General features: G+C 38.4%; 1 protein-coding gene across 1 annotated transcript in view; it reads right to left on the bottom strand.

Annotated features, from left to right (window-relative positions):
• Positions 1-25,467, bottom strand: part of CORIN (corin, serine peptidase) — a 126,681-nt gene that overhangs the window by 24,887 nt on the left and 76,327 nt on the right. Inside the window, exons 10-15 of the mRNA XM_004681309.2 lie at positions 18,165-18,396; positions 14,724-14,869; positions 13,825-13,932; positions 5,727-5,840; positions 3,795-3,905; positions 2,606-2,735 (exon numbers count right to left, since the gene is read on the bottom strand). Coding sequence (XP_004681366.1) covers positions 2,606-2,735; positions 3,795-3,905; positions 5,727-5,840; positions 13,825-13,932; positions 14,724-14,869; positions 18,165-18,396 — 841 coding nt within the window. The remainder of the gene's footprint in view (positions 1-2,605; positions 2,736-3,794; positions 3,906-5,726; positions 5,841-13,824; positions 13,933-14,723; positions 14,870-18,164; positions 18,397-25,467) is intronic.

Here is a 25,467-nt window from a genome sequence, read left to right as displayed (position 1 = left end):
GAGTCTACTAAACTGCCCATTCTACAATAGCAATTTGGACTCCTCTTGCCTACTGTCTGCATTTCTCCTCAGCCTGGCTCTCCAGAATTCTACCAATTTCTGAGCCACACCAATAAAGAATAAACTGAAGATTATCAAAAACTACAAAATACTAAGTGAGGTTATCATTTTTTAACTTACTTTCTTGGAGAACTTATCACTACTTGCTCATTAAGTCAGTCAAACAACAGCCCTCTCTGGTGGCACAATGGATTAAAACACAGTACTAAAAAGTGATTCCCAGCCAGGGGGGTAACCCACATGGAGTGGCAGACCTCTCCTGACCTGCCTGCTGCTCCCCTCAGCTGTGTACTTTGTCAGTCTGCCTGTTCTGCTTCCTACTCTGTCTCTGGTGAATCCTCTCATCCCTCATAACTCTGGCCTGTACCCCAGTTCTTTTTTTTAAAGATTTTATTTATTCATACAGAACTTGGGTACAGGCCAGAGATGCGGAGGGTGAGAGGATTCACCAGAGACAGAGCGGGGAGCAGAACAGGAAGATTGACAAAGTACACTGCTGAGGGGAGCAGCAGGCAGGTCAGGAGAGGTCTGCCACGCCATGTGGATCTCCTCCGGGGCAGGCGGGAATTGAACTCATGTGGAAGTGGCTTAAGCTTCTTAGTGCTGTGCTTTAACCCACTGCGCCACCAGGGAGGGCCCAAATAAATCTTTTTTTAAAAAATAGTGATGGTCTTTCAATCATCCTGTTCTCTCAGATTTTCCTAGCCCATCTATAAAAAGTTATCATTTGAAAATTTAAACATTCATTTAAATTCAAAATGAATATTTAAATTTCAAATATGTAAACTATCTAAGTTATTGAAATGACATTTTCCTACTATGTTAAGGAAATAAAGAGATTTCTTAAATGTCCAATGTGTAAACAATATCCAAAGATGGAAACCATCAAAATATCTATCAATTAATGAATAGTTTTATTCTGTTGAAGTAATATTAGTCTACAATACTCTATAGGCATCACAAGTAAGTTTTCTCACCTCAACAATGGACTATATTTTACCATGCCTACCTCCAAATGAATGGACAAAAGATTTTAAGGTCTGGTATATCCTTGGGATGGAAAATTATTTAGTCATAAACAGGAATGAAGTACTGATACATGATGCATGAAAACATTTGCTATATGAAAGAAGCCAGATTATGGTGAAGGGTCTACAACATTGTCAGTATACTGAATGGCACTGAATTACATACTTTAAAATGGTTAAAGTGGTGAATTTTATGCTATGGATATTTAATTATGTCATAAAAAATTTTAATCCAATATGAAAAAAAGTGATATAAAGTAAAATAAAACAAGATCCCTTCTATTTCAATGCAATAGGATAGTGTGTCAAAGAACCTTTCTGGTTATAATGTCTTAATAGTTATACCTTCCCCTCAGAACTATCAATGGAGTTATAGGTCATTATGTAGTCAAACTCTCAAATTAAGAAATAACCATGTGGCTTGGTGAAAAGAAAATAACTCACATTCAAAAATTTTTTCAATTATCTCTGATCACAATCATATCCCATTTCCTCAAACACAATAAGGAAGCTATGAAAATGAAACAAAATTTAATGGATCTTGGTTAATATAATTTTTCCAAAGTGTGAAGTTATTTTATTATATATTGCATCAGCTACTTAATCCTCCAAAAATGTGGGTTTTTACATGGGGAAAATGAACTTAACATGCTGGGATTTACAAAATTCTTAAAATTGGGATAACGAAAATGAGCTGGCAGGTGCTAGAGCACAGTTGTATGGCTCATTACTGCAAGATTGGTCCAAGTTTACTCAAAGGAATCCTGGGAAATGCCATTTAGTCAAATGTTTATTCTCTAGTTTATAATTTCTTATCTCTTATTTCTCTCACATCTACAGGCCCCCAAATTTTACATACATAAAAGATAAAAGAAATAAGTATGTGCATATATAAATACAAACATGCACTCACAAATCTATATTCTAAGACCCTTAATTACTTTCTATACCCATTAGAAATGAAAAAGAAAACCCCACAAATATAAGTATCCAACTTTCCAAGTATCTATTTCAGTGCATTTTTATAAAAACTAGAATGCCTTTCATTCTACTAAGAACAAAAAAGGTGAACTATTTCCTGATTTACATTTCCTGCATGACTTAGTGTGAATTGAAATACCAGCAACTCCAAGTTGCTTCTTAAAAATTTTTTGTTGCTTAAAAAGGAATTTTCAATAACCTCTTGGGGGAGAAATCACAAGGTTTTCCCATCCAGGTTTCTCAGAGGAAACCATCATAATGCCTTTATAAATAATGAAAGCAGCTCATTTCAGAAGTACTTAAAATGTAATAGCTACATTTACTTTTTAGTGGCTTCATCAAAGTACATTTTCAACCCACACTCTTCAGAGCAGGTGCCTGTAATTAAACATGGTCCTCTCACCTGATTCATTTCCTGTACCTCTGAGGGCTCTGTGTGAGAGCCTTCCCTCACTCTGCATCCATGAGGAAGATATTATTGCGACATTCCATGAAGCCCTCTGAGATTCATCAATGCTACATACTACTGACCTTACCCTAAACCCATCTGCTTGCAGGCCAGCTGACTCAATGTCTCCTGCCAGCCATCTGCACACACGTGGTATTCCCTGGCAGATCTGTGAGCGGTCAGGAATGAAGAGGAGTTCACATCTTTAGAGAGGGTCACTGAGGAAAAAAAAAAGGGGGGGGGGAACCTTAATTTAAAACATTTCCCCCATGAAACCAAATGATAACATTCTAGGACTTTGCTTCCCTTGCATACATTCATTTCCATTTATTTTAGCTAACTACTTGGTGGGTGCCTACTCTGGGTGAATCACTGCTCTCAGAGGGGTGAAGGACCAAGAAACATGACTTAGAAATGTTCTCTCCTTTAAAGAAACATAGGCTCTAGTGAAACAGGCAGGCTGTTTACAAGTTAGAAGGTCCCGAGAGACAGGGTGCAGACTGTGTCTGTTGTATGACGTGCTGTAAATCACATGCATATCTTCTCAAGAAAGCATAGGAGAGCACAAGTGTTGATGGTGATATTAATTTAGATGAATTCGGAACATACACTTGGATTCCTATCTTATAAGAGAACATCCTTTGTATTTAACAAGCCACAGATCATTTGCGAAACATGCACTTAGTTGCAACACATGTGATAATCATGGTTTGGCCAAGTGAGACAAAGGAAAGAAATAAATGCAGAGGAAGTGGAAAGAATGATGAATGTAAGATGACATTGTGAATCAAATGCAAGATTGCAAACTGCCACACGGAGCTACTGGTAGAAGAAGCTGCTAGGTCCGCTAAGTGAATGGCTGGCAGGACTCAGTCCTGTCCTGTCCTTGTAAGGGAGGAGACAGTTACATGTCCCATTTGGATCTGGAGCACAAGAACAGGGAAGATAGAAGGATCACTTTCATATCCTATCCCAGGAGTCAGTGATACAGGAAAGGCGGACTAGTGATAATTGTTGAAGGTGGGTGATAATAAAAGGTTTAACAAATCTACATTAGCAGTTATACAGCCACCACAATCCAAAATCACATATAAAGGACATTTCAAATACAGTAGTAACTTGGTGGGGATGTTCTAAGAGTTGAAAATAACACCTGAATCACCACCATTAGCTTTTACAATAATAAAGCAAAATAGACGAACTTGGTTAGCAAAAGTTCGTCTCATCTAGCACACAGGTGCCAGAGGGAGAAACAGAGGGCAGAAACAGGCGCTCACCACAGTCCCACTCATCTGAACTGTCCAAGCAGTTGGCGTGGCCGTCACACCACTGATCCCGTGACACACACTCGTGGTTCGCACATTCTATTTCATCATCCCGGCAAAAAGCTGGCAGGGGGAACAAGAAAGGGGATGGTAGAAACATTTTAGAAGCAAATATGATTACCAGTCACACACACTTATCATTGGCCAGTAGGAGCGTGGCAGGAAAAAGACGTGGTCAAGGGGCCTACAAACCAGGATGCTAGGCAGATTTACTGAGTTGGTGAAATGCCGCTTCACAGATGTCAATCCCTACAGATCAAAGCGTTTAAGAGAGACTGGGGTCTGTAAGTGACTAGACTTTCAAGTCAACATCTAATAAAAGGATTGAGGAAGGAGTGCCCAGAGCATCAGAAATGCCAGAGATTAGAGGGGAAAATAAGTGTGGCGTGAGCTGAACATAGAGTGAGCAGACCACAGTCACACTAGCATGGAAACAAGCTCTGCCTACGTGACGGAAAAGGTGGTGGTTTTTTTCTCAATCGCCTACATTAAGTGGCTCTCTGAGACATACTAAATCTCTCTTAGGTTTGAAAAAAATCATAGCAAAACTCCTTGGTGGATATCCTGGCAACTGTTTCCTTTCTTCCCCCCTCTTTCAGGAACCTTATTTTGCTCACTGTGCCCTGTTCATGTTCAGATCCAGAGAAAGATCCTTTTTAGTTTAAGTGGGATATGGCATTATTCTGACTACCAAGATTTATTTTCTAAGTGTTATTACCAGCTCAGGAGTAAATATGCCATCCAAGATCAAAATATGATTTTGTGGATGGGCTTCGCAAAGACAGTTTCTGTCCAAACCTTACAAAAGGACATATGCCCCAGCCTAGGACAGGGTGACCTTGAGGGGAAATGGAATCTTTTCCTAATTGGCTCTTCTCAAGGGGTCCTTCTCTTTACTATTCAGCTGTCTAGGTGGTGTTTTTCTAATCCATCCAAAGCTGACTAAAGCTGGACCTCTGCTTAAAGTTAGTCATCTGAGTGAATCCCTAATCGAGACTCCAGAGAAGAGGGCAAGCTTCTCACTCCTTCTCACAGGGTAAGATCCAACAAAACACGATATCCTGGGTGTTCTTGGTGGCTACCTCCGCCACAGCAGGAACCAGCCTCAAGTCAAACCCAAGTAAGGGGAGCACAGGGGAGGTGCGGAACTCAAGAATCCCTCCTACACTTGACTTTTTCCATGATAAGTCATATGTGCCATAGACAGACAATAACAAAAGATGGAGCCTTCATTGTTCACATGAGGTTGAAGTGGGCTCCCATTACTAGTAGGTAAAATATCTTAGAGATGAGAAGAGAAAGTAAGGGAGAGTGAGAGAGAGAAAGGTATTTTTTCTGATTCTAAAACCATTGGTCATTCATTTAGGAAAAACAGAAAAAATATAAAAGCATAAAAACATAATAATCCCACCACCCAGGGAGGACAGTTCCAAATTTTTTATTATGAATTTCTAATCTTTTCCTGTTTGTAACTATACATACTTTCAAAACTCAGGGCAATGACACACAAAATATTTTATATTTGTTTAATCACTGATGATATGGAATGAACCCAAGAGAAATTATTCTTCTAATTTGATTTTTAATGTCTGCAGATTAGTTCATTTTATGGCTGTGTTTTATAGCCCTTAGTTTGGGATAATTGGGTTGTTTAAATTTTTCCCAAAGTACTCATGTAATAAATCATGCTAGAATAATAATATTGTACATATATTTTACACAAATTTTATTATCTTCTTGGCATACATTTTTACAAGTGGAGTTTTGGTCAAAAGGTCTAAACATATAAATAACTTTTGATACGTATTTCATGTGTTTAAAATAAGACATGACTAAATGCTTAAAATAGTAACGGCCTCATAACCAATTCATGCAAACACTCACAGCAGTTTTTTTCATCCAAGTCATCTGGGCAGTCTGGGACTCCATCACAGATGAGTGTATGCTTCAGGCACTGTTTATTAGATGGACATTCCCAAAGATCTCTCTCTTTGCAGCCTGGAGACAGAAGAAAAGGTTATTTACAATAGATGTGGACATGAAAATTAGGATAAGTTAGATCAAGCAATGTAGGAAAATTACAACATAAAGGAATGATTTATTTTTTCTTCAAGAGATTTGACTCATGCATCCCATAAAATATAATTTTCAAAGTAGAAATACTCAGTTATCTCCATACTGCAATATAAATAGGACAGCTATCCTAAGAGAAGATTAAAAAGTGGCATGAGAGCAATGCAGGCTTTGGGGGGATGAAACAGCATTGAGGTTTGGCGGTTCCTTTGGCTTTCTGAGCCAATTGCTAACACATACAACTCATCTATAAAATGATAAGTTACACTTTAAGCAAATATGTCAAAACCTGGAAATGTAAATGCTTATCATCTTAAAATGTATTACCAGTCAGCAAATGGAAAAGCCATTTGTGTGTTTACCAAGAGGCCCCTCCTATGCCAAAAACCTACAAAATTAGCCTACGAGCCACATATAAAAGCTATTTCTTTTGTAACGTAGTCAGAGAGCTAAAGATACAAACTTTAATATGAAAAATGTAGATAGTTTGCAAAGTAGCACAAACTGTAATTTGCCTACAAAACAGCAAGTACTTTCAATGAACTTAGTAAGAGCCGTTTGAATCAAGCACAGGCCACTTCAACTCTGCTAAACATGCCCAGAGTCTAATGAGTTCCCGCCACTCCAGATGGGTCTACAGTCTGTATCAGCCAATGAGAAGAGTGAAGGAAGAGACCACCTGTGGTCAGTTTTTAATGTCTCTTCCTGGCCTACAGAAGCATCTACCACTAGGCATGTGTGTATTTAAATGGAAGTTCGTTTCATGTAAGGAAGAAAAAGTCCCTAAGTCCCAGGAATAGATAATTTAGTTTAAGGTGAGTGGAATGCAAAGCAGTTCTGTTTCAAATGCTACTTCTCCTCTGACCTAGTACAAATAATTCAGAGAAATTTTGTTGATTAGCTCAGGTTCTTATAAAACACTATAAGAAAAATATCAGCTTTTTTCAAAATTCTCACTGAAAACAGTTATCAAAAGAAATCACCAAGAGAGAACTTTTTATTACACCTACCTAAGTTGGATTTAGGGTAGTCCACTATTCAAAATGTAGTAAATAGTGAGAGTCCTTCACTAGCTGATGTCTGCAGTGGCCGAGGGCCCAAGCACAGTATTCTAGGAATTCATGCACATATGATTTGGAGTTTTCAGCTAACGGAGGACATGAACATCATGTGGGATTTTCTGGCAATAACAGTTCCTGGAACCTCTGGAGCTATGAGAAGGTGCTAGAAGTCTGCCCTCCACTGTTCAGCCCCTGCCAAATCGTACCATCTGCTCATTTGACCACAAAGAATGGAAATCAAGAAATTGGTCTCCTCCCCGCTCTGAGTCACTTCTCATGTCACCAACCACACCACTTGCTCACAGATGATGAGTGACAACAGCGTGAGTGTTCCTGGCTGCATGTGACCCTTCCCAGGAGTGTGGAGAACTTGGGCATGTGCAGTGATCAAATTAAAGGCCAAAAAAGCAGTTCTGGGACATAAGGCCTGCATCCTCCCTAACAGCAATCACGGTAACAATGGTAGCATCATCCATGTATAGTGACATTCAAGATATTAGGTTCTATACTTATACTTAGTTTCTACACAATGCCAGTATTATGACCCCCATTTTATAAGTGAGAAACAGATATTTAAAGACAAAAGTTATTTCAGGGCCCTCCCTGGTGGCACAGCGGATTAAAGCACTGCACTCAGAAGCTTAAGCCACTTCTGCATGAGTTCGATCCCTGCCTGCCCCGGAGGAGATCCACATGGCGAGGAAGTCCTCTCCTGACCTGCCCACTGCTCCCCTCAGCAGTATACTTCCTCGACCTGCCTGTTCTGCTCCCCACTCTGTCCCTGGTGAATCCTCTCACCCTCCACATCTCTGGCCTGTACCCCAGTTCTGTATGAATAAATAAATCTTTTAAAAAAAAAAGTTATTTCAAAGCACAGTCTGACAGAGACTGATCTAGTTGGGCTCCAGTGGCAAATCCTCTCACAGACTACTGGGACTTGAGCCTGCGCAGTCTGCATGAGGCACAGCTTCAAGTCAGACACCTGGGTTGAATCACAGCTTCAATCTCATTCGCTGTGTGACCTTGGCTAAGTTACATAACTTCTCTGAACCTCAATTTCCATATCTGCAAAATAGTAACAGTAATGCCTGCTACCTGGACTTGCTTTAAAGATTAAATGAGAACCCAGGAAATATTACTCAGAAAAGAGGCCAGAAGAGGAAGGGCAGTGAGGATGGGAACAAAGCTGGGAGGAAGTTAATGGCCTTTGTTAAGGAACTGTGGGTGCTTTGGGGGGTGGGTATAGTGTGGAGACATGCATCTGAGAAGTGAACATATTCCCCTGACTCATTTACAGTGTTGAAAACCAATTGTTACCTCAGTTAAAAAATTAAAGACTTATGAGCATACTGCAAGCTTTATTTATTCTTCTGTATCTTCTATTTCCTAACAGAAGTTTGCATGGTCTGATACCTCCTTTGTGGAATTACAGTGAGCATAAAAAAGGGATGAAAAGGTTAAGATATTAGTCTTATGAAGACAGAATTATCATTTTGTAAAGAAATCACGCTTTCTTTAAAGGGACATTTTGGGGGTTATTCTGTTTAAATGCACACACTAAAAGGAAAAGGGAATGAGTCCATAAACATTAAAAACAGGTATCGTGGAATGGGACATTTAAAGCAGCTATAGGTTATGAAACCAAATAATCAGTGGTGTCAGAACAGCCACCCAGCACAGCGATAAAAACAATGCCTACTCACTGAAACCACAGTGTTGCTAATGGGACCAATTTATCCCAGTTTCCCCAGAATTTTCCAGATCTGACCACTAAAAGCCCCTGGTTGAAAGAAAGCCCTTCAGTCTCAAGCATACTAGCTGCCTCGAGGACTGGGTTGGCTTGGGGGAAGGTAGCGCCCCTCTTTCCTGCCATGCTTTCTGGTAAAAGGAGTTGGAGGTGCCATTGGGCACCCTTAAATGCGGGAAACAGTCTCTGGGTTCTTCAATTACTCTAGTCTCATTTTCCAAAACCCCTGTAAAGAGGTTTTCCTGTTTGTAGCACCAGCGGGGCACAGAGCAGATTTTCTATGATCAGGGCAGATGGGTAAAGGAGAGTCCTAAAGCCCTCAGTGGCTTTTTCAGGCTTTTAATGATTTTTCTACATGACTTGTAGTGAGGCACAGGGCAGACAGGGAGGCCTGAGGGTCAGGAGGCTGACTGGCCTCCTAGCCCCAGGAGAATCTTTACTTTTTCTGGGCTCTCAGGCTTTCTCTGATGGTCTCATCCCTGATCTCTACTGCTCTCTGCAGCATGGCCCTCTGCCACCTAGCATCCTCTACTGCCACACTTGTCTCTGCTCTGTTCTTTTCTGCACTGCCACCACCCTTATGAATGCTCTGGGCTCAGCTGTGCCCTCTCATACACGCCCACACCAAACTCCAGGAGCCACCACCAGGCTCATGTGTAAGACCACAGGTGTCCATCATGATACTAATGGTGGGAGGGCAGTAGAAACCTGATCACTTCCATTTACCTTACATTGTTAGTCAGGTTTCCCAACCTGGGGCACCTCAGTTCTTAGATGTTATCATTACAGGTAAAGACAGCAAAACTCTGTAAGCAGGTCCTACTTGTACTTACTGTAAGAATATCTTGATTAAGCAAATATAGAGTAAGCTCATTACTAATTTGAGCTGCATGAAATAATATATATCTTCAGGAAGGAATTGGTCACAACAGGAAAGTGGCCAATAAATTCTGGATCCTGGAGCTGGCAGAGGTTGGGATGGTTTGGACCAGTGTCTGCCCAAAAAAAGTGACAGGTCACAGGAGCTTCAGGGTGAAGTTCAGGTCCAGCAGGTGTGACTGTCCTTTCAAGTACTGACCCAGGTAATGGAGCCCCCATCTCAAAGAATAGTCATGGAGGGTCTGTCCTAGCACAAGTCTGGATTCTCCTCTTTGACTAGAAAGTCTCAGCAGTCTTCTGATGCCGAGTTCCTCCCTCCCTTTTTTAATTATTTATTTTTTGTGTGCATACAGAACTGGGATACAGGCCAGAGAGGTGCAGGAATGGTAAGAGGAGTCACCAGAGACAGAGTGGGGAGCAGAACAGGTTGACTGATGAAGTACACTGATGAGGGGAGCAGTGGGTGGGTCAGGAGAGGTCTGCCATGCCATGTGGATCACCTCCGGGGTAGGGATCATGCGGAAGTGGCTTTATTACAGTGCTTTAATCTGCTGAGCCACCAGGGAGGGCCTTGAATCTCCCCTTTTGAGCGGAATCCTTCTCATGTTATATTCTTCAATATGTTCTGGTTTAGTATCCTGCAAAAGCACAGGATGCAGAAATAGAAAAGGCTCTAATCTGCAAGCAGATTAGATGTAATCCTGGAAGTAGGGGCATCTACAAGCTTTGGACCTGACACGAAAAGCCTGTTCCTTTCAGTTATAGACACTGATCTGGCACAGACAAGGTCCCTTCCCTCAGGGGAGACCCTTAGGATCTCCTTTGAAGGGATCGCTCCCTAGATTTCCTAGCACTAGGTTATTGATGACTGCTCATGAGGACTGAATAAGTATTCCAAGAAGTTAAGTGGCCAAAAGTCACACAACATCCAGGTGTTTATCAGGATTTAAGTTCAAATACAGGTCTACACAGAGACCATGTAAGATAAAAGTTAACCAAGCAGCAAAATGTCTAAAGGAAAGGAGAACATCTCCCGCTTAACATGGAAAAATTACACCCTACTGAGTGATCAGAAACTGACCCTGAACTCTCATCTTAAAAGCCCATCTATGGACACAAGGACTCTGTTGGTCACAGAGCAAGGGTTCAGTCTCTTCCATAAGGCAAGGCAGGAAGATTGCTATTTGGAGTGTTAAGAGAGCCATTTCTTCTCTGCAAGAAGTTATACAAAATCTATTCAAGAGTCCAAACAGTTAGAAAAATATCTTTTAGGACACTTTTGAAATCAAGTTGAAGGCCCACAAAAATCTCCAAGACTTTGAACATAGACTGAAAAGGTTTGGCCCTTAAGGAAAGGTTCAGGTATTTTTACATTTTTTATTTTAGTTAAGGTCAAGAAAAGATCAAAGCTAAATGATGAAATAATTTTTAACCATTTGATCATAAATAAGACATTAATAAGACATTAATAACACAAGGGTATCTATACTGGTGTTCATCTTTCTCCTTAGTGTACATGCTTTTATATCAGAATGGCAATCAATCAGTAATTGCAAGGTGGTATTCATGTAATAGAGGTTTTTACTTTTGTGGTAGCTATAAAGAAACTGTTTTAGCTATATTCTAATTTAGCTGCCCTAGTGGAAAGGCTTTCTGCTCACATCACAGCCCAGAAATCCTCTTGTTCTTTCTGGAGCCACTCCTATTGTAGACATACATCTAGAAAAGCTAACCCTTGTCAACTCTACAGTGGGAAGGCTATTGCCAGTTTCCTTCATTTTCCTTTTTTAAAATTGTCCTTGCTTCTTTCTTTGTATTGATTGCTTATCCTCCATTGCTTAGCAACCTGTGCTTGGAAAAGGTTGGCTTGAATATAAGCTCATTTCATCAAGTTATTAATTTGACAGCTAGCTCCATCTCTATAGCATATACTCAATGAATGACAAAGCCCCTCCCTTTCAGACAATGCAGTGCTTCTTGTTGACCCTGTAAATCATGCCCATCACTTAGGCTTCCCTTCCCATGAAGCAATTCTGGAATGATATTTTCAGATTTGCATATTTATTCCAAATACTTGCTAAAAACATTTCAAATACTGACAATATGTTCACTTGTTGTCTGCATTAATAATAAGCAATCAAAACAACTTCAAAATTTTGAATAAATTCAATAAATAAGTTTGCCCCCAGAGCAACACCTCAGGAAAACACTGCTTGTCATTAAAGTCTACATAGATTTTTTTAAAATGTGTTTGCAAATGATGGGCCTTGGCTCCCCTGCTTCCTGCTGCAGATGTACCAAAGTAACCCCAAGTAAATAATAAACACATTAATTATTTCATAACTAAATTAAATAAGTGTTGTTTTGAGGGGAAAGCCAAATACTGTTGTTAGAAGTTCTGGAGGAGCAACAGATTAGCAGAGTGAATAATTAATTGCCACATTATTCAGTAAAGCTCAAGCATTTAAGTGCCTTCAGCTCTACAATAGAATAAATCAGAAAAACAAGAAGTATGTTGTGGAACCCAGCTTTGCTGGAGCTTGGGTTGCATCACTAAATAATATGCCCATAGGTGCCCATGGAAACCCAGACAAATTGAGGAAGTAGGCAAAGTGGGAACTGGATGGTTCCCTGAAGACCTCCATTGAGCCTTCCTAATTTGATTTTAAGTGCATGTCCTCCAACGCCATTCCCATTCAAATATGTGTATATTCCTAAAGGGGGAGTGTATGTAAACTGACTACTATCAGTCATTTTGGAAAACTTAATGACTTAATAACTTAATACCATTGGCTAATTCATGTAACTCCAAATGTGTTAATTGCTTACTCACTTTTAACTCTCCTTAGCTAGAGCTCTCAATGATGCTATCATATCTTCAGAGTTTGACAGGGATTAGAAAATTTATTCAATTGTTCAAATATGGCATGAATTGTGTGATGACACTCATCACTTACCTAGAAATCTGATATTTTAAGGTCATATAAACCCCACAGTGCTTTGGATTTCCTCTATTTTTTTGCAGAATATATTCAGGCACTTAATCTTGGTAATGCTCTTTGTAAACCAAGCGCTTATATTTTGGAAATATTTAACCCCCTTTTACAAATTTAGGACTAACTGCTCTAACAGAGTATCATATAACGTCTTTGAATCATCTGAGATCATCTGTTTTAATTATACCTCAAATTACTATCACCCATCAAAGACATGGTTTAGTAAAAAAAAAAAATCTAATAAATTCTCAATAAATCATTTATATAAAAGTTATTTAATGAGTTTTGATTTATTTCTTCATGTAGAGACAAACAAGCATACAACACTAGCTTCTCAAAACACTCTGTGTTCAAAATTTTGTTTCTGGTAACAAAATTACCCCTGGTCATTCTGACAGCTCAAATTTTCCAGAAGACACACTTGTCCATATTTATATCAGCTGATAGGATTTCAGATGATTGCTTGTGACATTTTGTCTAGACTAGAAGGGCAATATCTACTATGGAAAATTCATTTTGGGGAGCAAAGCAATATTTCATATCTCAAAGGTCAAATGAATACAATGATTTCAAAAGATATATTGCCTTACGTGTTTTCAATGGCAAAGTATCAATTTTTTTAAAGCAGAAGAAATTAAATAATCATAACCAAACTCTTCTTTAGATAGCCCTTCAATCATTTTGCTTTAGTCTAAAATAATATTTAGTAAAGCATATTACTTATCCTCTTTTCCCTGACACATTCTGAGGTTATAAGTACAAAGGGAAATAAAATGGGGACTAGCTTCATTTAAATTACCATTGGCATAGCTGGCCTTTCCATGGGTGATTTTGGAGTTCAAAGACAGAAACATCAGGAAAGGTTTTATCCTTTGCCAACAGAGACAAAATCAGAGAGGGCATGAAAATGAATCCCAATTAAATTTGAATGTTGAAGATTGAATGCTGTCTTTGTATATCGAGATGTCTATTTAACAAAATCATGTGCAAACACACTATTATTCTGACTGTGAAACAGATGTCAACTTTCTTATAGCCTCTGATAATAAAAGTTCCCTTATATTCACAAAGTGCTTCTTTAACAAAGGGATAATTTAGGGAAAATCCATAGAATTAACAGGAAAATCATATAATGAATCATGCCTGATTGTTTGATAATTTAAGAAGTCAATTCATATTCAATCCTAGTCATGAGTTATTACATGCATTCAATGAAAGCCCCATACCACAGTTGTCTTCGTCACTGTCATCGTCACAATCAGCCTGGCCATCACATCTTCTGGAAGCCAAAATGCACCGCCCTGAGCCACACTTGAAGTGACTAGGTGAGCATTCTGTTAAAAACAATGAGCTATTTAGTGCAGGGTATTGGAAACCAATACTACCTCAACAAAATAAAAAGAAAAAACCATGGGCCATGTTATTGTCATTACACAGAAAACCCAGAACTACCAACTAATTTATCTACATGTGGGCTGTTGTTGAGCTGTTACTAAAGATAAGGTAGGTTCTCTGCAAAGCTGAAACAGCCAAAGTTAACTGGGGACTCTTCTGCCTGCTTCTGGGCATTCTCTTGGCATCAGCTCTCCATCATCAGCTGTTTAGTGTCTTTGTTGTCCAGCAACCACCTATCTTTCAAAGTGGGCAACCTACTGGACAATTGCCAGAACTGGAATGTCCTGTGGCTCTGAACTAGCCCACTGTCTTGAACTTCTCAGAATTGTTTCCCATACAAATCTTCCAGTTGGTGGGCAAGTCCAGGATTCTATTTCTCGACCTGATGATTCCATGTTGCAAGAGCTCCAAATGCTTTGTACTTGAAGGAATTAAGGTTTGATGTTCAGTTCATCATAACCTTCAGGACAATATAATGGACTCTGTGAGTTAAGTGTGATTAAAATAAACTCCTGGAATTTAAATTTTACCTCTGCAATCTATTTCTAAAAGGAAGGCAATGGTACTAACAAATGAGTACCAGTTTGTTCGATTTCATCAAGTACACAGACTGACTCACCTAGGAAGCCTGACTGGTCATGAAAGAGAAAAAACAACAAAGAAACCTGTAAAGGTAGTTGACACAGTGAGCCATGTTAGACACCTCCCTGTAATTAATTTAAAAATTAACCTTCCACATCTTCATTAGGCATTAGGCAGGTTTGATTATCGGAGTTTTCTTCTGGAAATTGATTACAATTTGTGTCTTCAGGCCACTGTAGACCTACGAGCCCAAGAACAGACTCACAGTGCTCTTTGGAGTGTTCACACAGCACTCTAAAGGAGCAAGAAAGAGAAAGAGAAAACATTAGTTGCATAATAGCAACCTCTAATTCCTACATCAGGAATGTAGGGAAGGTTTGAATGCTGTATGGACATGAGTCTGTGTGTGTTACCAGCATAAACAGGTACACATGTATTGATGTGCTGGGTAGCCAACAGAAGGTCTTTACAGAGGGAGTACATTTCAGTAACACTCACCAAAAGGAACTTCAGTGCATTGTTTTTATTGGTTTTTTGGCCTCATAACACTATGTGCATTTAAGTGTAAAACATGGAGATTTGATACACTTACAGATCACAATGTGATTAGCACTGACACACCTGTCATGCCATTATCATTTCTTTTTTGCTCTTGGAATAATTAAGATCTAGACTCTTGAGAAAGCTGGATGATTATCATTTGACAGTGTTGCCCATGTTCGCTCTACTATTCATTTAGGTTTCTAGGGCCTACTTGTCCACTAAGTACAAGTTTGTACCCTTAAACAATATCTGGGAGACAGATTTCCTTCCTGCAGTTTGCCTTTCTCATTCTTCTGTCTCTCTAACCAATACATTCTCCAATGATTTTTTTCAAATAGGGAGGTCCACAACATGATTTTGGGGACTGCCATCAGGGTCAGAAAATCTAAACAACCTTCTCGACCTCAGAAGGCTCTCCCTCCTGTGAACAGTCATGTGAGCCTGTTAGACACTTTACCTAAGAGACTGCCAACCTGGCTTATCTAAAGAATTATCTCCACAAATTTGTTAGCTTCCACCAACGTTGAAATACTTGGGTCTTCTTTCGAACCCTTAAGTTCGAAAGAATTGTGTTTAAGTTGATTAGTAAGTTTTTCTTTAAAGAAAAGATAAACTAAGCAGGGCACATTCATCTATACTATCTCATTTGTCTCTAGAATATTTTTCTGTTGAGGTATCAATGTCACAGATTTCCTTACTTTCTATGGAAAAATAATTCATGGGTTTTTCTTCAGTATATTATCAAGAAATAACTACATCATTTTTTAAAAAAGTAAACCTAACCAAAGTAAGATCCTAGGATAATTTATTTCCTTTTAAATACTTTATTTTAAAAGTTTCAGATGTTAAACTAGAAGTTAATTTGAGCAGAGTTCTCTCTCTCTCTCTCTTTCTCTGTGTGTGTATGTGTGTCTTTGACTCACTATAGAATTGGACAGGACTTCCAGAAAAATTTTCTCCAGTCCAGCCAGAAACTCATAGAGAAAGTTTAGCAATCAAATAGGGAAAGTTAAACTCTGTTTATTAAAGTCCAGACAAGGAAGTGAATAATCTGATGCTGGTTTAGTCTAGGAATCTGGGATAAAGACAAAGCTATGACATTCCCATACTAGTTTTGCAAAAATGGAAATTCAATATTTTTCAATAACTTCCTGTTGGACTAAATAATTTTGTCGACAATTTATTTTTAAAAGTATATAGTTTGCTACTATTGCTTTTTAACATTAACCAGACAAACACAATTTATATGGAAGACTATCTAATACCTAACCCTATTTTTTCTATAACATGGAAAAAATACAATATATGAGACTACTGCTGCCCAGCCACTGTCTTCACCATGATCTGCGTGGTTCACAATCACAAACAGTAACCCTGACAGCCATGACCTTCCCAAAAAGGTCATTTAGAAGTTGATAGAGTACTTAGGTCTGGATAATGTTAGATTTTTCAGACCCAAACTTAAAAAATAAACTTTAAGATCAATAAACAGACTTGGCAAAAGCAACTATATATTGTTTTACATGTTAAATTATTCTTGTCATAATGTAATTTTTTCTTTATAAGCAAATGTGAAGATGTAAATTTCATGTTGATCACCACTGTAAAGGGAAGATATGTGTAAACTTAATAGAACTCCAAAATGTTAACTGAATGACACTTCAGAAACAATCTTATTCTTCAATTTGAAAACATGAAACTTAAGCCCTGAAATTATACATTATATATGGGTATAAATTTGTTCCACAGATTACTACATTAGGGAAACCTGAAAGAAAACAAATATGCAAATGTGAAAAGAAAGTCAAAAACAAATTTTGTTAAGTACTATTGAAAGTAATATCATTCACCCTGCTTAGTGAAAATGGAATAAGATTTAAGAATAAATTCTTAACATAAAGTTGGTAGATTCCTTTTGCAATACTTTAAAAGGCATTTAACAGAAATTTTCAGAATTTGCCAAACCAACATTAAGCTTTACTCTGTATAATTTGCTTGGCTCCCTAAGTGACTTTACAATTTTATTACTTCCTGTTCCAACTCTATAGATTCCTCTGCTTTATCATCCCCTTGAAATTTGGTGTGTAATTTATCGTTTTCCTATCTGTCCACTATGTTGATATTATTGCTTTTCCTCTGAATGAATGTTGTTCCCAACATATGGAAACCACTCACACGTAGACAAGCTCATCTGTATATCCACCTCTTGATGGGAAACAGTCTTGAAGATGACAAGACATCCCCTACCTCCTGGTAGTCAGTTATTCTCTGACTATAGCTCCATACACGTGACACAGAAGATGGGCAAACTGCCACTAAACCATTGTTGATTCAGGTCTTCTCGTCAATTTGAAGCATTTTACATTTTTTCAAATTTATTTTATCGCATAATAAACCAAACCCACTATCATTCTAATTCCTGATTTTACAGGTAAAGAACTTTGTCTAAGAGACACTGAAGAATCTGTGTCAGGCTGCCCAGTACCTACAGAAATCAGATGGTACATTCCAGAGTGGTTCTCTTAACCCGGAGAGCATCTGTCTTATCATTAAGTCAAGCTGCACTCTTGAAGTGCTAGCCTATGTTTCACAGAAAGGGACTCATAGTGCCTTGCATAACCTGGGGAGATGGTCTTATGTTTCCTTCCCATCACACCTTTGTGATGTCTCTAACTTTTGAGTACTATTAGAAGGGAGCACTTTAATGCATCAGTGTTGCCACAGAAAGATAAAGGCGCACCTCTTCTTTTGGTAATTCACATTTTTCATGCTTCTTGATCCACCCAAATGAAATATGTGATGTTCTTGGATTAAAATACATGCATTATTATCAAAGTTCGTTTATACCTCTCTTGTTTGGTGTTGATTCAGTAATGAATAACTTACTGAAAGATTTATTTCATAACTCCTATGTCTTGACTGTTTAAATGTGTGATCTGTTCAATACATTGACCCTTAGCAATGAGTTTTGTCTGAACTCAAAAGATGTCTTTATTCCCTTGGTTCTCCCTCAGTGAAATGAGGGTGTTTGAAGGACTCATCTTACCTGCAAGGTGGGATGCGTTGGCTTGTATTCACATCACACTTTGGGACCAGTATGGTACAAGCAAAAAACATGAGGTATTTGTAACAGTTGGTTTGAACAAGTGCAGGGAAAAGAGAAAACTCCCAACTGATAGATGCTTCCTTTTGACTCCTGTGGCCAAGGTAATTGGGATAATTTGTATAGTTGTAAGGTAAATTCATACAGAGTTCCAGCGTAATCGGTTCACACTGACCTAAAGAGCAAATACACACATAGATGCATATATATATATAAATTTAGCATGTAAAACAATATCTCGAAAACTTACAAAATAAAAGTCTATTGGATTCTCTTTCTTTAAAGTGCAAAGATCAGAATGCAAGTAGTATATTGTTATCAAGAGATTAGTAATCTGATTAAGGAAGTGCTGAATCAAGTTTCAGTTTTGTATACATAGCTGCTAAGACAGTGCCCAGCGCATGTTTTAGATGATTGTTTCTTGTTTTTTCCTTAACTCAACTTATCTGAAAGCAATTCTCACTTATGATTCCTTTTATTCATTCTACATCATCTGTTCTTCTTGGTTTATTCATTACTTCAAAGCTGGTATAGTCCCAATTGTCTTCACAGTCATTTAAAAAGTATCAATGAATTTGGCTAAGTAGGGAACTAGGTGACTTTTTTCTACAGGTTTTATTGTTGATCAATGCATTAAAATAAAATGTTAGAATTATTCAAAACAGGGAGAAGTTGTAACCTATTAGATAGTCATGATCCATGGTCAATGAGACAAAATCTAACCCTTTTAGTTTGACAATCAAAGCTGTTTCACACTACAGCAATAACCCACCTTTCTAGCTCCATCATTTAGGACGATCCATATCAGTAGTACTTCTTTGACTACAGCAGATATTTTAAGAATTGCATGTTTTCATGGTCTGTTAGCATCTCTAACTCCCTGACATACTTGTAATCACCCCATCAAATGCAGTCATAGTACCTGCTACTTGAGAAAAATCCTTTCCCATCTTCCCCACCAGCTAAATCTGACCTGACTTGCAGGATTCAGCACAAACACCTATTCCAGAAGGCATCCCTGACAAGCAATCCCCCCACCTAACTCCCAGTATGAGTCTCTACTGGGCAGTATCACACATTAAGCACACTCATTGCCCATGCTGGAGTCTTATTTACTTCCCTCCACACATACAACTCTGAGATTTCTCAGAAATGAGACTTTATTTCTTATTCTCAAAATCAGCTTCTAGTACAAGGTCAGAATGAAGGAAGGAAGGGAGGGGAGTAGTAGAGAAGCATCAAGAATGATGTCAAACACTTAAAATACAAAAATAATGAAACTATCATCTGCCATTGAGGAATTCCACAATGTACACAAGGAGAAAGACACACGTGCTGGTAGCGGTAATATAATGAACAGGCTAGGACGGGTATTGAACAATTGCTGAGAGCCCAGAGGGACCAGATTAGCAAGAATGTTGTAGGAGACTTTCTTAAAATCAACGGGGTTTGGGAGAAAGGCTCCACTCTATCCTGGCACACATGTTCTATTCACAGAGATGAGTGGTAATCAAGTGAGTGTCTTGGTAGAATTAGTCCTGACTGACCAAAAACTCCATGCCTTATTAAGCATAATTATGCAAGTTAAATTTAATTATTTCAATAAGAAATGCAATGCATGCAAATAGATTAGTAATAAATGCTGGGGTTAAATATTAAAACAGCCAGGGCCACTTCTCAATTTAAAGAACCTGCAGCTTTGCAAATTGTGTTGTTAAGGAGCCTGACATTGACCAAATGAAAAGTCTTACAGCGAAAGCATGACATTGTCTCATTTTACTGGGGAAGGAATAATACTGAATGGTTGGCAAAATCTTCAGGATGAATACGGGCTAGAAAGAGGAGGAAGGGTAAGGGATTGTTTAGTTAATTATTTCATTTGTGAAAAAAGGAGAAGCCTTTAAACATTTTGACTTCAGATTATAAAAAAATGCATGGTCCTCTAAACAATAAATACAAAGATGTCTAAAAGAAAGTTCATGCTCTCCTCCCTTTTCTCACTATTTGTCAAAGCCAACAGAAAGGTGTAACACCTTCCACTTGCTCAGATGACACATGCAAACATTTGCATACACATAGTAGAGATGCCCAGCAGAAGTGCATTGTTCTGATGACTCTTCAGCTTGCCTTGTGTTGCTTATTTCTTACTAAAACCATCTGACAATCAGTGGATGCAGTTATGAATCTAAATTTTCTAATATATTTAAGGTATGTATAACTTTACAAAAGGGGGCTCATTCAAAGTTTTAATTCAGTCTTACTCTTCTCTTTCCTCTACCACCTTATTGTTTTAATTTTCTTAGTGGTGTATTTCATGTCAATAATTAACAGACTTAATATAGGTCATTTTTCACTCTTGATGTGTGGAAAACACATTTTGATTTGGAATGAGATATAACTTTGAAGTGTTTTAAGTCTTAGGAGATGAAAGGATTAAGTTATGGTCATATATGACACTGGAGATCTTTATTGAATGTAGTAAGGATGATTGAATCTTGTGTTCTTTTTCTTTATAAGTCATTCTTATGCTAACTAAGATAAACTCTCAAGATATCTGTCAACCCATCTATGATGTATGGTATCAATAAGGTTTTTTTTATTTTAAGCATTTGGCTCACAAACGATCATGACTTTAAAAAACCACTAGAGGGCAATCACTTCACAAATATGTGAGGATATTTAAATGGCATTGGACTGGAACCAAGCAAGTTTAGCAGCATGCCTACTACAGTGTTCACAACACTGATGAGGTTTAATAAATAACCTTTGGGGGGAAATGATCCTAATGGAATCTCATGGCTATCCCCCCTTTCAAAGCCTGACAAATTTAGTTAACCTGAAAATGTAGATTATTCACTAAAAGGTGTTACATTTTTATCCTGAAGCAATACTCTTAAGTCATTGGAAACCATGTATCAAATGACCATTTACATGAGAAGATGTCATTTTTCAACAGCATTGAGGCATATAAAGTTCCAAGAATTATCATGGCCTCAATTCTCAATCTGTTTTTATAATGATTTTTAATAGTTTGATGAGTTTTCATCCTTATAACTACAAACCAGATCAAGAAAATGACCTTTGCCATACATTCCATGTACCCTGCCTTCTATTAATTTTCTCCTCCCACCCCAAGAAACCATTGAGCTTTGTCATCACTTTCTTTGTAGTTTTATTGTGTACCATACCACAGATAGTAGAGCTTAGGCTTGCCCATTTTTTATATATAAATTACATTATTCTGGCCCTCCCTGGTGGCGCAGCGGGTTAAAGCACAGCACTAAGAAGCTAAAGCCACTTCTGCATGAGTTTGATACCCGCCTGCCCCAGAGGAGATCCACATGGCAGGGCAGGTCTCTCCTGACCAGCCCGCTGCTCCCCTCAGCAGTGTGCTTCATGGATCTGCCTGTTCTGCACCCCACTGTCTCTGGTGAATCCTCTCTGCCCCCGCACCTCTGGCCTGTACCCCAGTTCTGTATGCACAAATAAATCTTTAAAATTACATTATTCTTCATTCTTCATTTTGTACATCTTTTCATCTTTGTTGTAATCCTCCTGGACTTCCCCACCACCAATTCACCCATATGCCTTCACCACAGTACCGTGCATTCTGCCCATCCCAGCTTTGATCCTATCCCCCTCTCCACCTCCATAGAATGTCTCTGGTTTACAATTGTTTGATTTTTAAGATTTTATTTATGCATACAGAACTGGGGTACAGGACAGCGGTGCAGGGGCAGTGAGAGGGCTCACCAGAGACAGAGTGGGGAGCAGAACAGGCTGACTGAGGAAGTACACTGCTGAGGGAAGCAGCAGCCAGGTCAGGAGAGATCTGCCACATCATGCGGATCACCTCAGGGGCAGGGATCGAACTCATGCTGAAGTGGCTTTTGCTTCTTAGTACTGTGCTTTAACCTGCTGTGCCACCAGGGAGGGCCCTGATTTTTGTTTTTACTTTATTACAATTACTTTTTCAGATCCCTTACACTCCTGCTATGTGTGAAACCATCTGGTAATTTTTCTTTCTGGCTTATTTCACTAACCACGATCCCTTCCTGCTCCACCCATGTTGCGACAAATGACGTGAGTTTATCTTTTTTGATTGCTGAGTAATATTCTACAGTGTATATGTACCACATCTTCTTGATCCAGTAATATATTTTGGGTTGATTCTACGTCTTTACTATTGTAAATAGTATAGCAATAAACATAGGGGTGCAGGTGTCCTTTTGAATTAATGTTTTTATGTCCTGTGAGTAAATACCTACGAGTACAATTGCTAGCTCATATGGAAGCTCCACTTTTAGCAATTGGAGAAACCTCCAAACAGCTTTTCATAGTGGTTGTACCAGTTTGCATTCCCAACAGCAGTATAGGAGAGTTCCTTTTTCTCCACATCCTCGCCAACATTTGTTGATGCTAGTTTTTTTTTAATGTGCCATTCTCCCTGGTGTGAAGTGGTAATTGTGGTTTTGATTTGCATTTCCCTTATTAAAAGTGATGTGAACATTTTTTTCATATGCCTGTTGGCCATCTGCCTAGTTTTGTCTTTTATGTCTCTTACAATATCCAGTTTCTTTCTCCATCCCTTTATTTTTCCTTGTGTTTTAACTACTGAAGAAACCAGGGATTTGACCTATGGAGTGTGCCAAAATTTAAATTTTGCTGATTGCACTCCCTGTGAGATTAAACATGTTCCTCCATCCTCCTTGTTTCCTGAACACTGGCAACTGAATCCAGAGGGCTGATTAGGTTTCATCCCCCTTGGAAAGATTATAGGTGCTGCAGTATTCTTTCACCAAAAGGCACATCCAGTCTTCTTTTTTTTTTTTCTGTCAGCAGCTGTAGATGCTCAATGCTTTAAGCCCTTAATTCATTATGTTACCTCTCAGTGATATTCTTATTCCACCATTGATTTTCACTTACTAGCTGGAATACTTCAATAAAGAGCTCTTTCCTATCATTTACTACTTACTCCCAAGGATTGCAGTCCTTATTAACCATTAGGGTGTTTAACCTCTTTACCAGACCACATTTGTTATTTGTTCCTTTGAAGTAGATTTTGCAAAGAAAGGAACAGGGCGTTGACAGAGTAATGGGAAAATATCCAAAATCAAAGATATTAATTTCCTTGGTGTTAGAGAGAAAAAATATATATGTAAATATATATGTAAATATGTAGAACTAAAGGTTGGTGGATCACTATGGAACCTGGAAGGGTCCTTGGGCATGGCAGTTTTAGCTAGTTTTATGGCATAGACTAGTGGGAAAAGACACATGCCCAGACACTGCTTTTTCCTTAGGTTCCCCCAACTGTCCACACTGTACACTAAGGTAGTAGTGAGGAAAGAACATTCCTGCTCCTACCCACTTAGACAAGATGTGTTTGTGTTTGCATTCCAGCATGGCACAAAAATGTTAAAGATTCTGGGCTATGAGTGGATTCAGTGATACAGTAATACTTCATACCTATAAGTACATAATAATGTCAAAGATGTGGTTTTTAAATTTTTTCCTAAATCCTAGGCATTTCTGGGATTAGAGATAAGCCACAAACCTTCTCTATTAAAAATTTTTTAAAACTATGAAGACTTTTTCATATCCAATTTTAGGGATGTCACATACCCTGCAGTCTAGTTACAAGCTACTAAAGCCATCATTTACAACTGTAGCTCTGCATAGGAATCATCTGAGGATTTTAAACCTACGCAGCACATCTTAGGACCACTAGAAAGCTATATGCTATGTTATGAACTGATAAGAACCATTGCCTTCAAGACTAGATGCACAGTGACTTCAGAGTAAGGCTTACTCTGCCAAACAGAATATACACTCACCACTGGCACAAAACCAGAGAAGGGAGTGTTCCATGGGTCTAAATAGCAGTAGTCTCTGATAATGGCAAAGATCTATAAAGGATCATACTTTCAAGGGCGTGAAGGACTTGGAGAGGAAATGCCACACTTGTTTATCTTCACAGAGAACCAAACAAACATATACACTTATCATTAAGGTTTCTTTTCTTTTTTAACTAAATAATAATGTCTTTACATTCATCTGGAAGTTGGGTGTATACTTTCAAACACAGAGGGGATACCAGCCTAGTATCTAGCAGTAAGAAGAGGGGATATTCAAATGTTTGCTGACTAACATGAAGGAACCTGGCAAGAACATCGATGGAGAAGTGAAAAGCTGATAAAACAGTAGGACACTAGGTAAAAGGAAGTGTTTGCAGAAAACTAGAGAGGTATGTAAGATTGAGAAGTAAGCAGTATGTTTTCCCATGCTGAAAAATTATCTCCACAATGTTTATAATTCTCTCTCTTCTTTGCCAATAAAGTGCCCAATGTCCATCACACTGAACATTGTATGCACTCTAAAAATATTGGTTGAATGTATGAACCAGAGTTATTTAGTGTTCTTCACACAACTTCTAATTTTGGCAGGTGATAAGCCATTTTTAAATGTTTAATTTTAAAGTAGTTTAAATAGAGAGAAATTAGGATGACATACTTCAAGTGCTTCCCACCCAACTAGACACAAACATTGACCTTTTGATATTTTTTGTTTAACAGTAAGAGCCATGACAGAAACCCCCCCCCCAAGCTTTAATTATACCCATGTCTTAGAGACAACACTGTTGCCACTGAAATTACTCATTCCAAGTTCAAATTACTCATTCCAAGTTCTGAAAAAGTCCCAGGACTGATTTGGTGATAAGTTGCATTAAACAATAAACCCTACAGCCTGCCAAATATCTAGACACATATACACATATATATTTACCACACACACCCACATAGATTTATACACATATACACATGCATGTATCTTTAAATAATTTGAGTCACTAATATCTATGACTACTAACTATATGAACTCTTCTCTTATACAGGAAACAGAAATCGAAGAGAGTATTGTGCTTTAAGCCAAATGGTTAATTAAATGCTTATGATTCTAAATGAACAGTTCCAGTCAACTAGCTTTTTAATTAGTTGCCTTCCTCACGCTCCTTCCAGGCCACTGTTTTCATACATTGAGTTTCCATAATAGTTATAGGGGTAACTACAATAAAGTCTACATTGATCCAAAAGGATCATAAGTAAAACTAGGACTAGTAGCCCCAAACTGCAGCAAATCCAAGACTAAACCTCCCAGCATTGAGCACCTTGCTTGAGAGTACATGTGTTAATAAGTCATACCCTCTTGCCAACTGAAATATGGTCATCTTCTAAGTTTCAAGCTT

Source organism: Condylura cristata, unplaced genomic scaffold, assembly GCF_000260355.1.
Source record: "Condylura cristata isolate star-nosed mole 26May11 unplaced genomic scaffold, ConCri1.0 scaffold00012, whole genome shotgun sequence".
Classification (NCBI taxonomy): Eukaryota; Metazoa; Chordata; class Mammalia; order Eulipotyphla; family Talpidae; genus Condylura; species Condylura cristata.
Note: the sequence above shows the minus strand (reverse complement) of the source record. Positions and strands in the feature narration are given on the sequence as shown.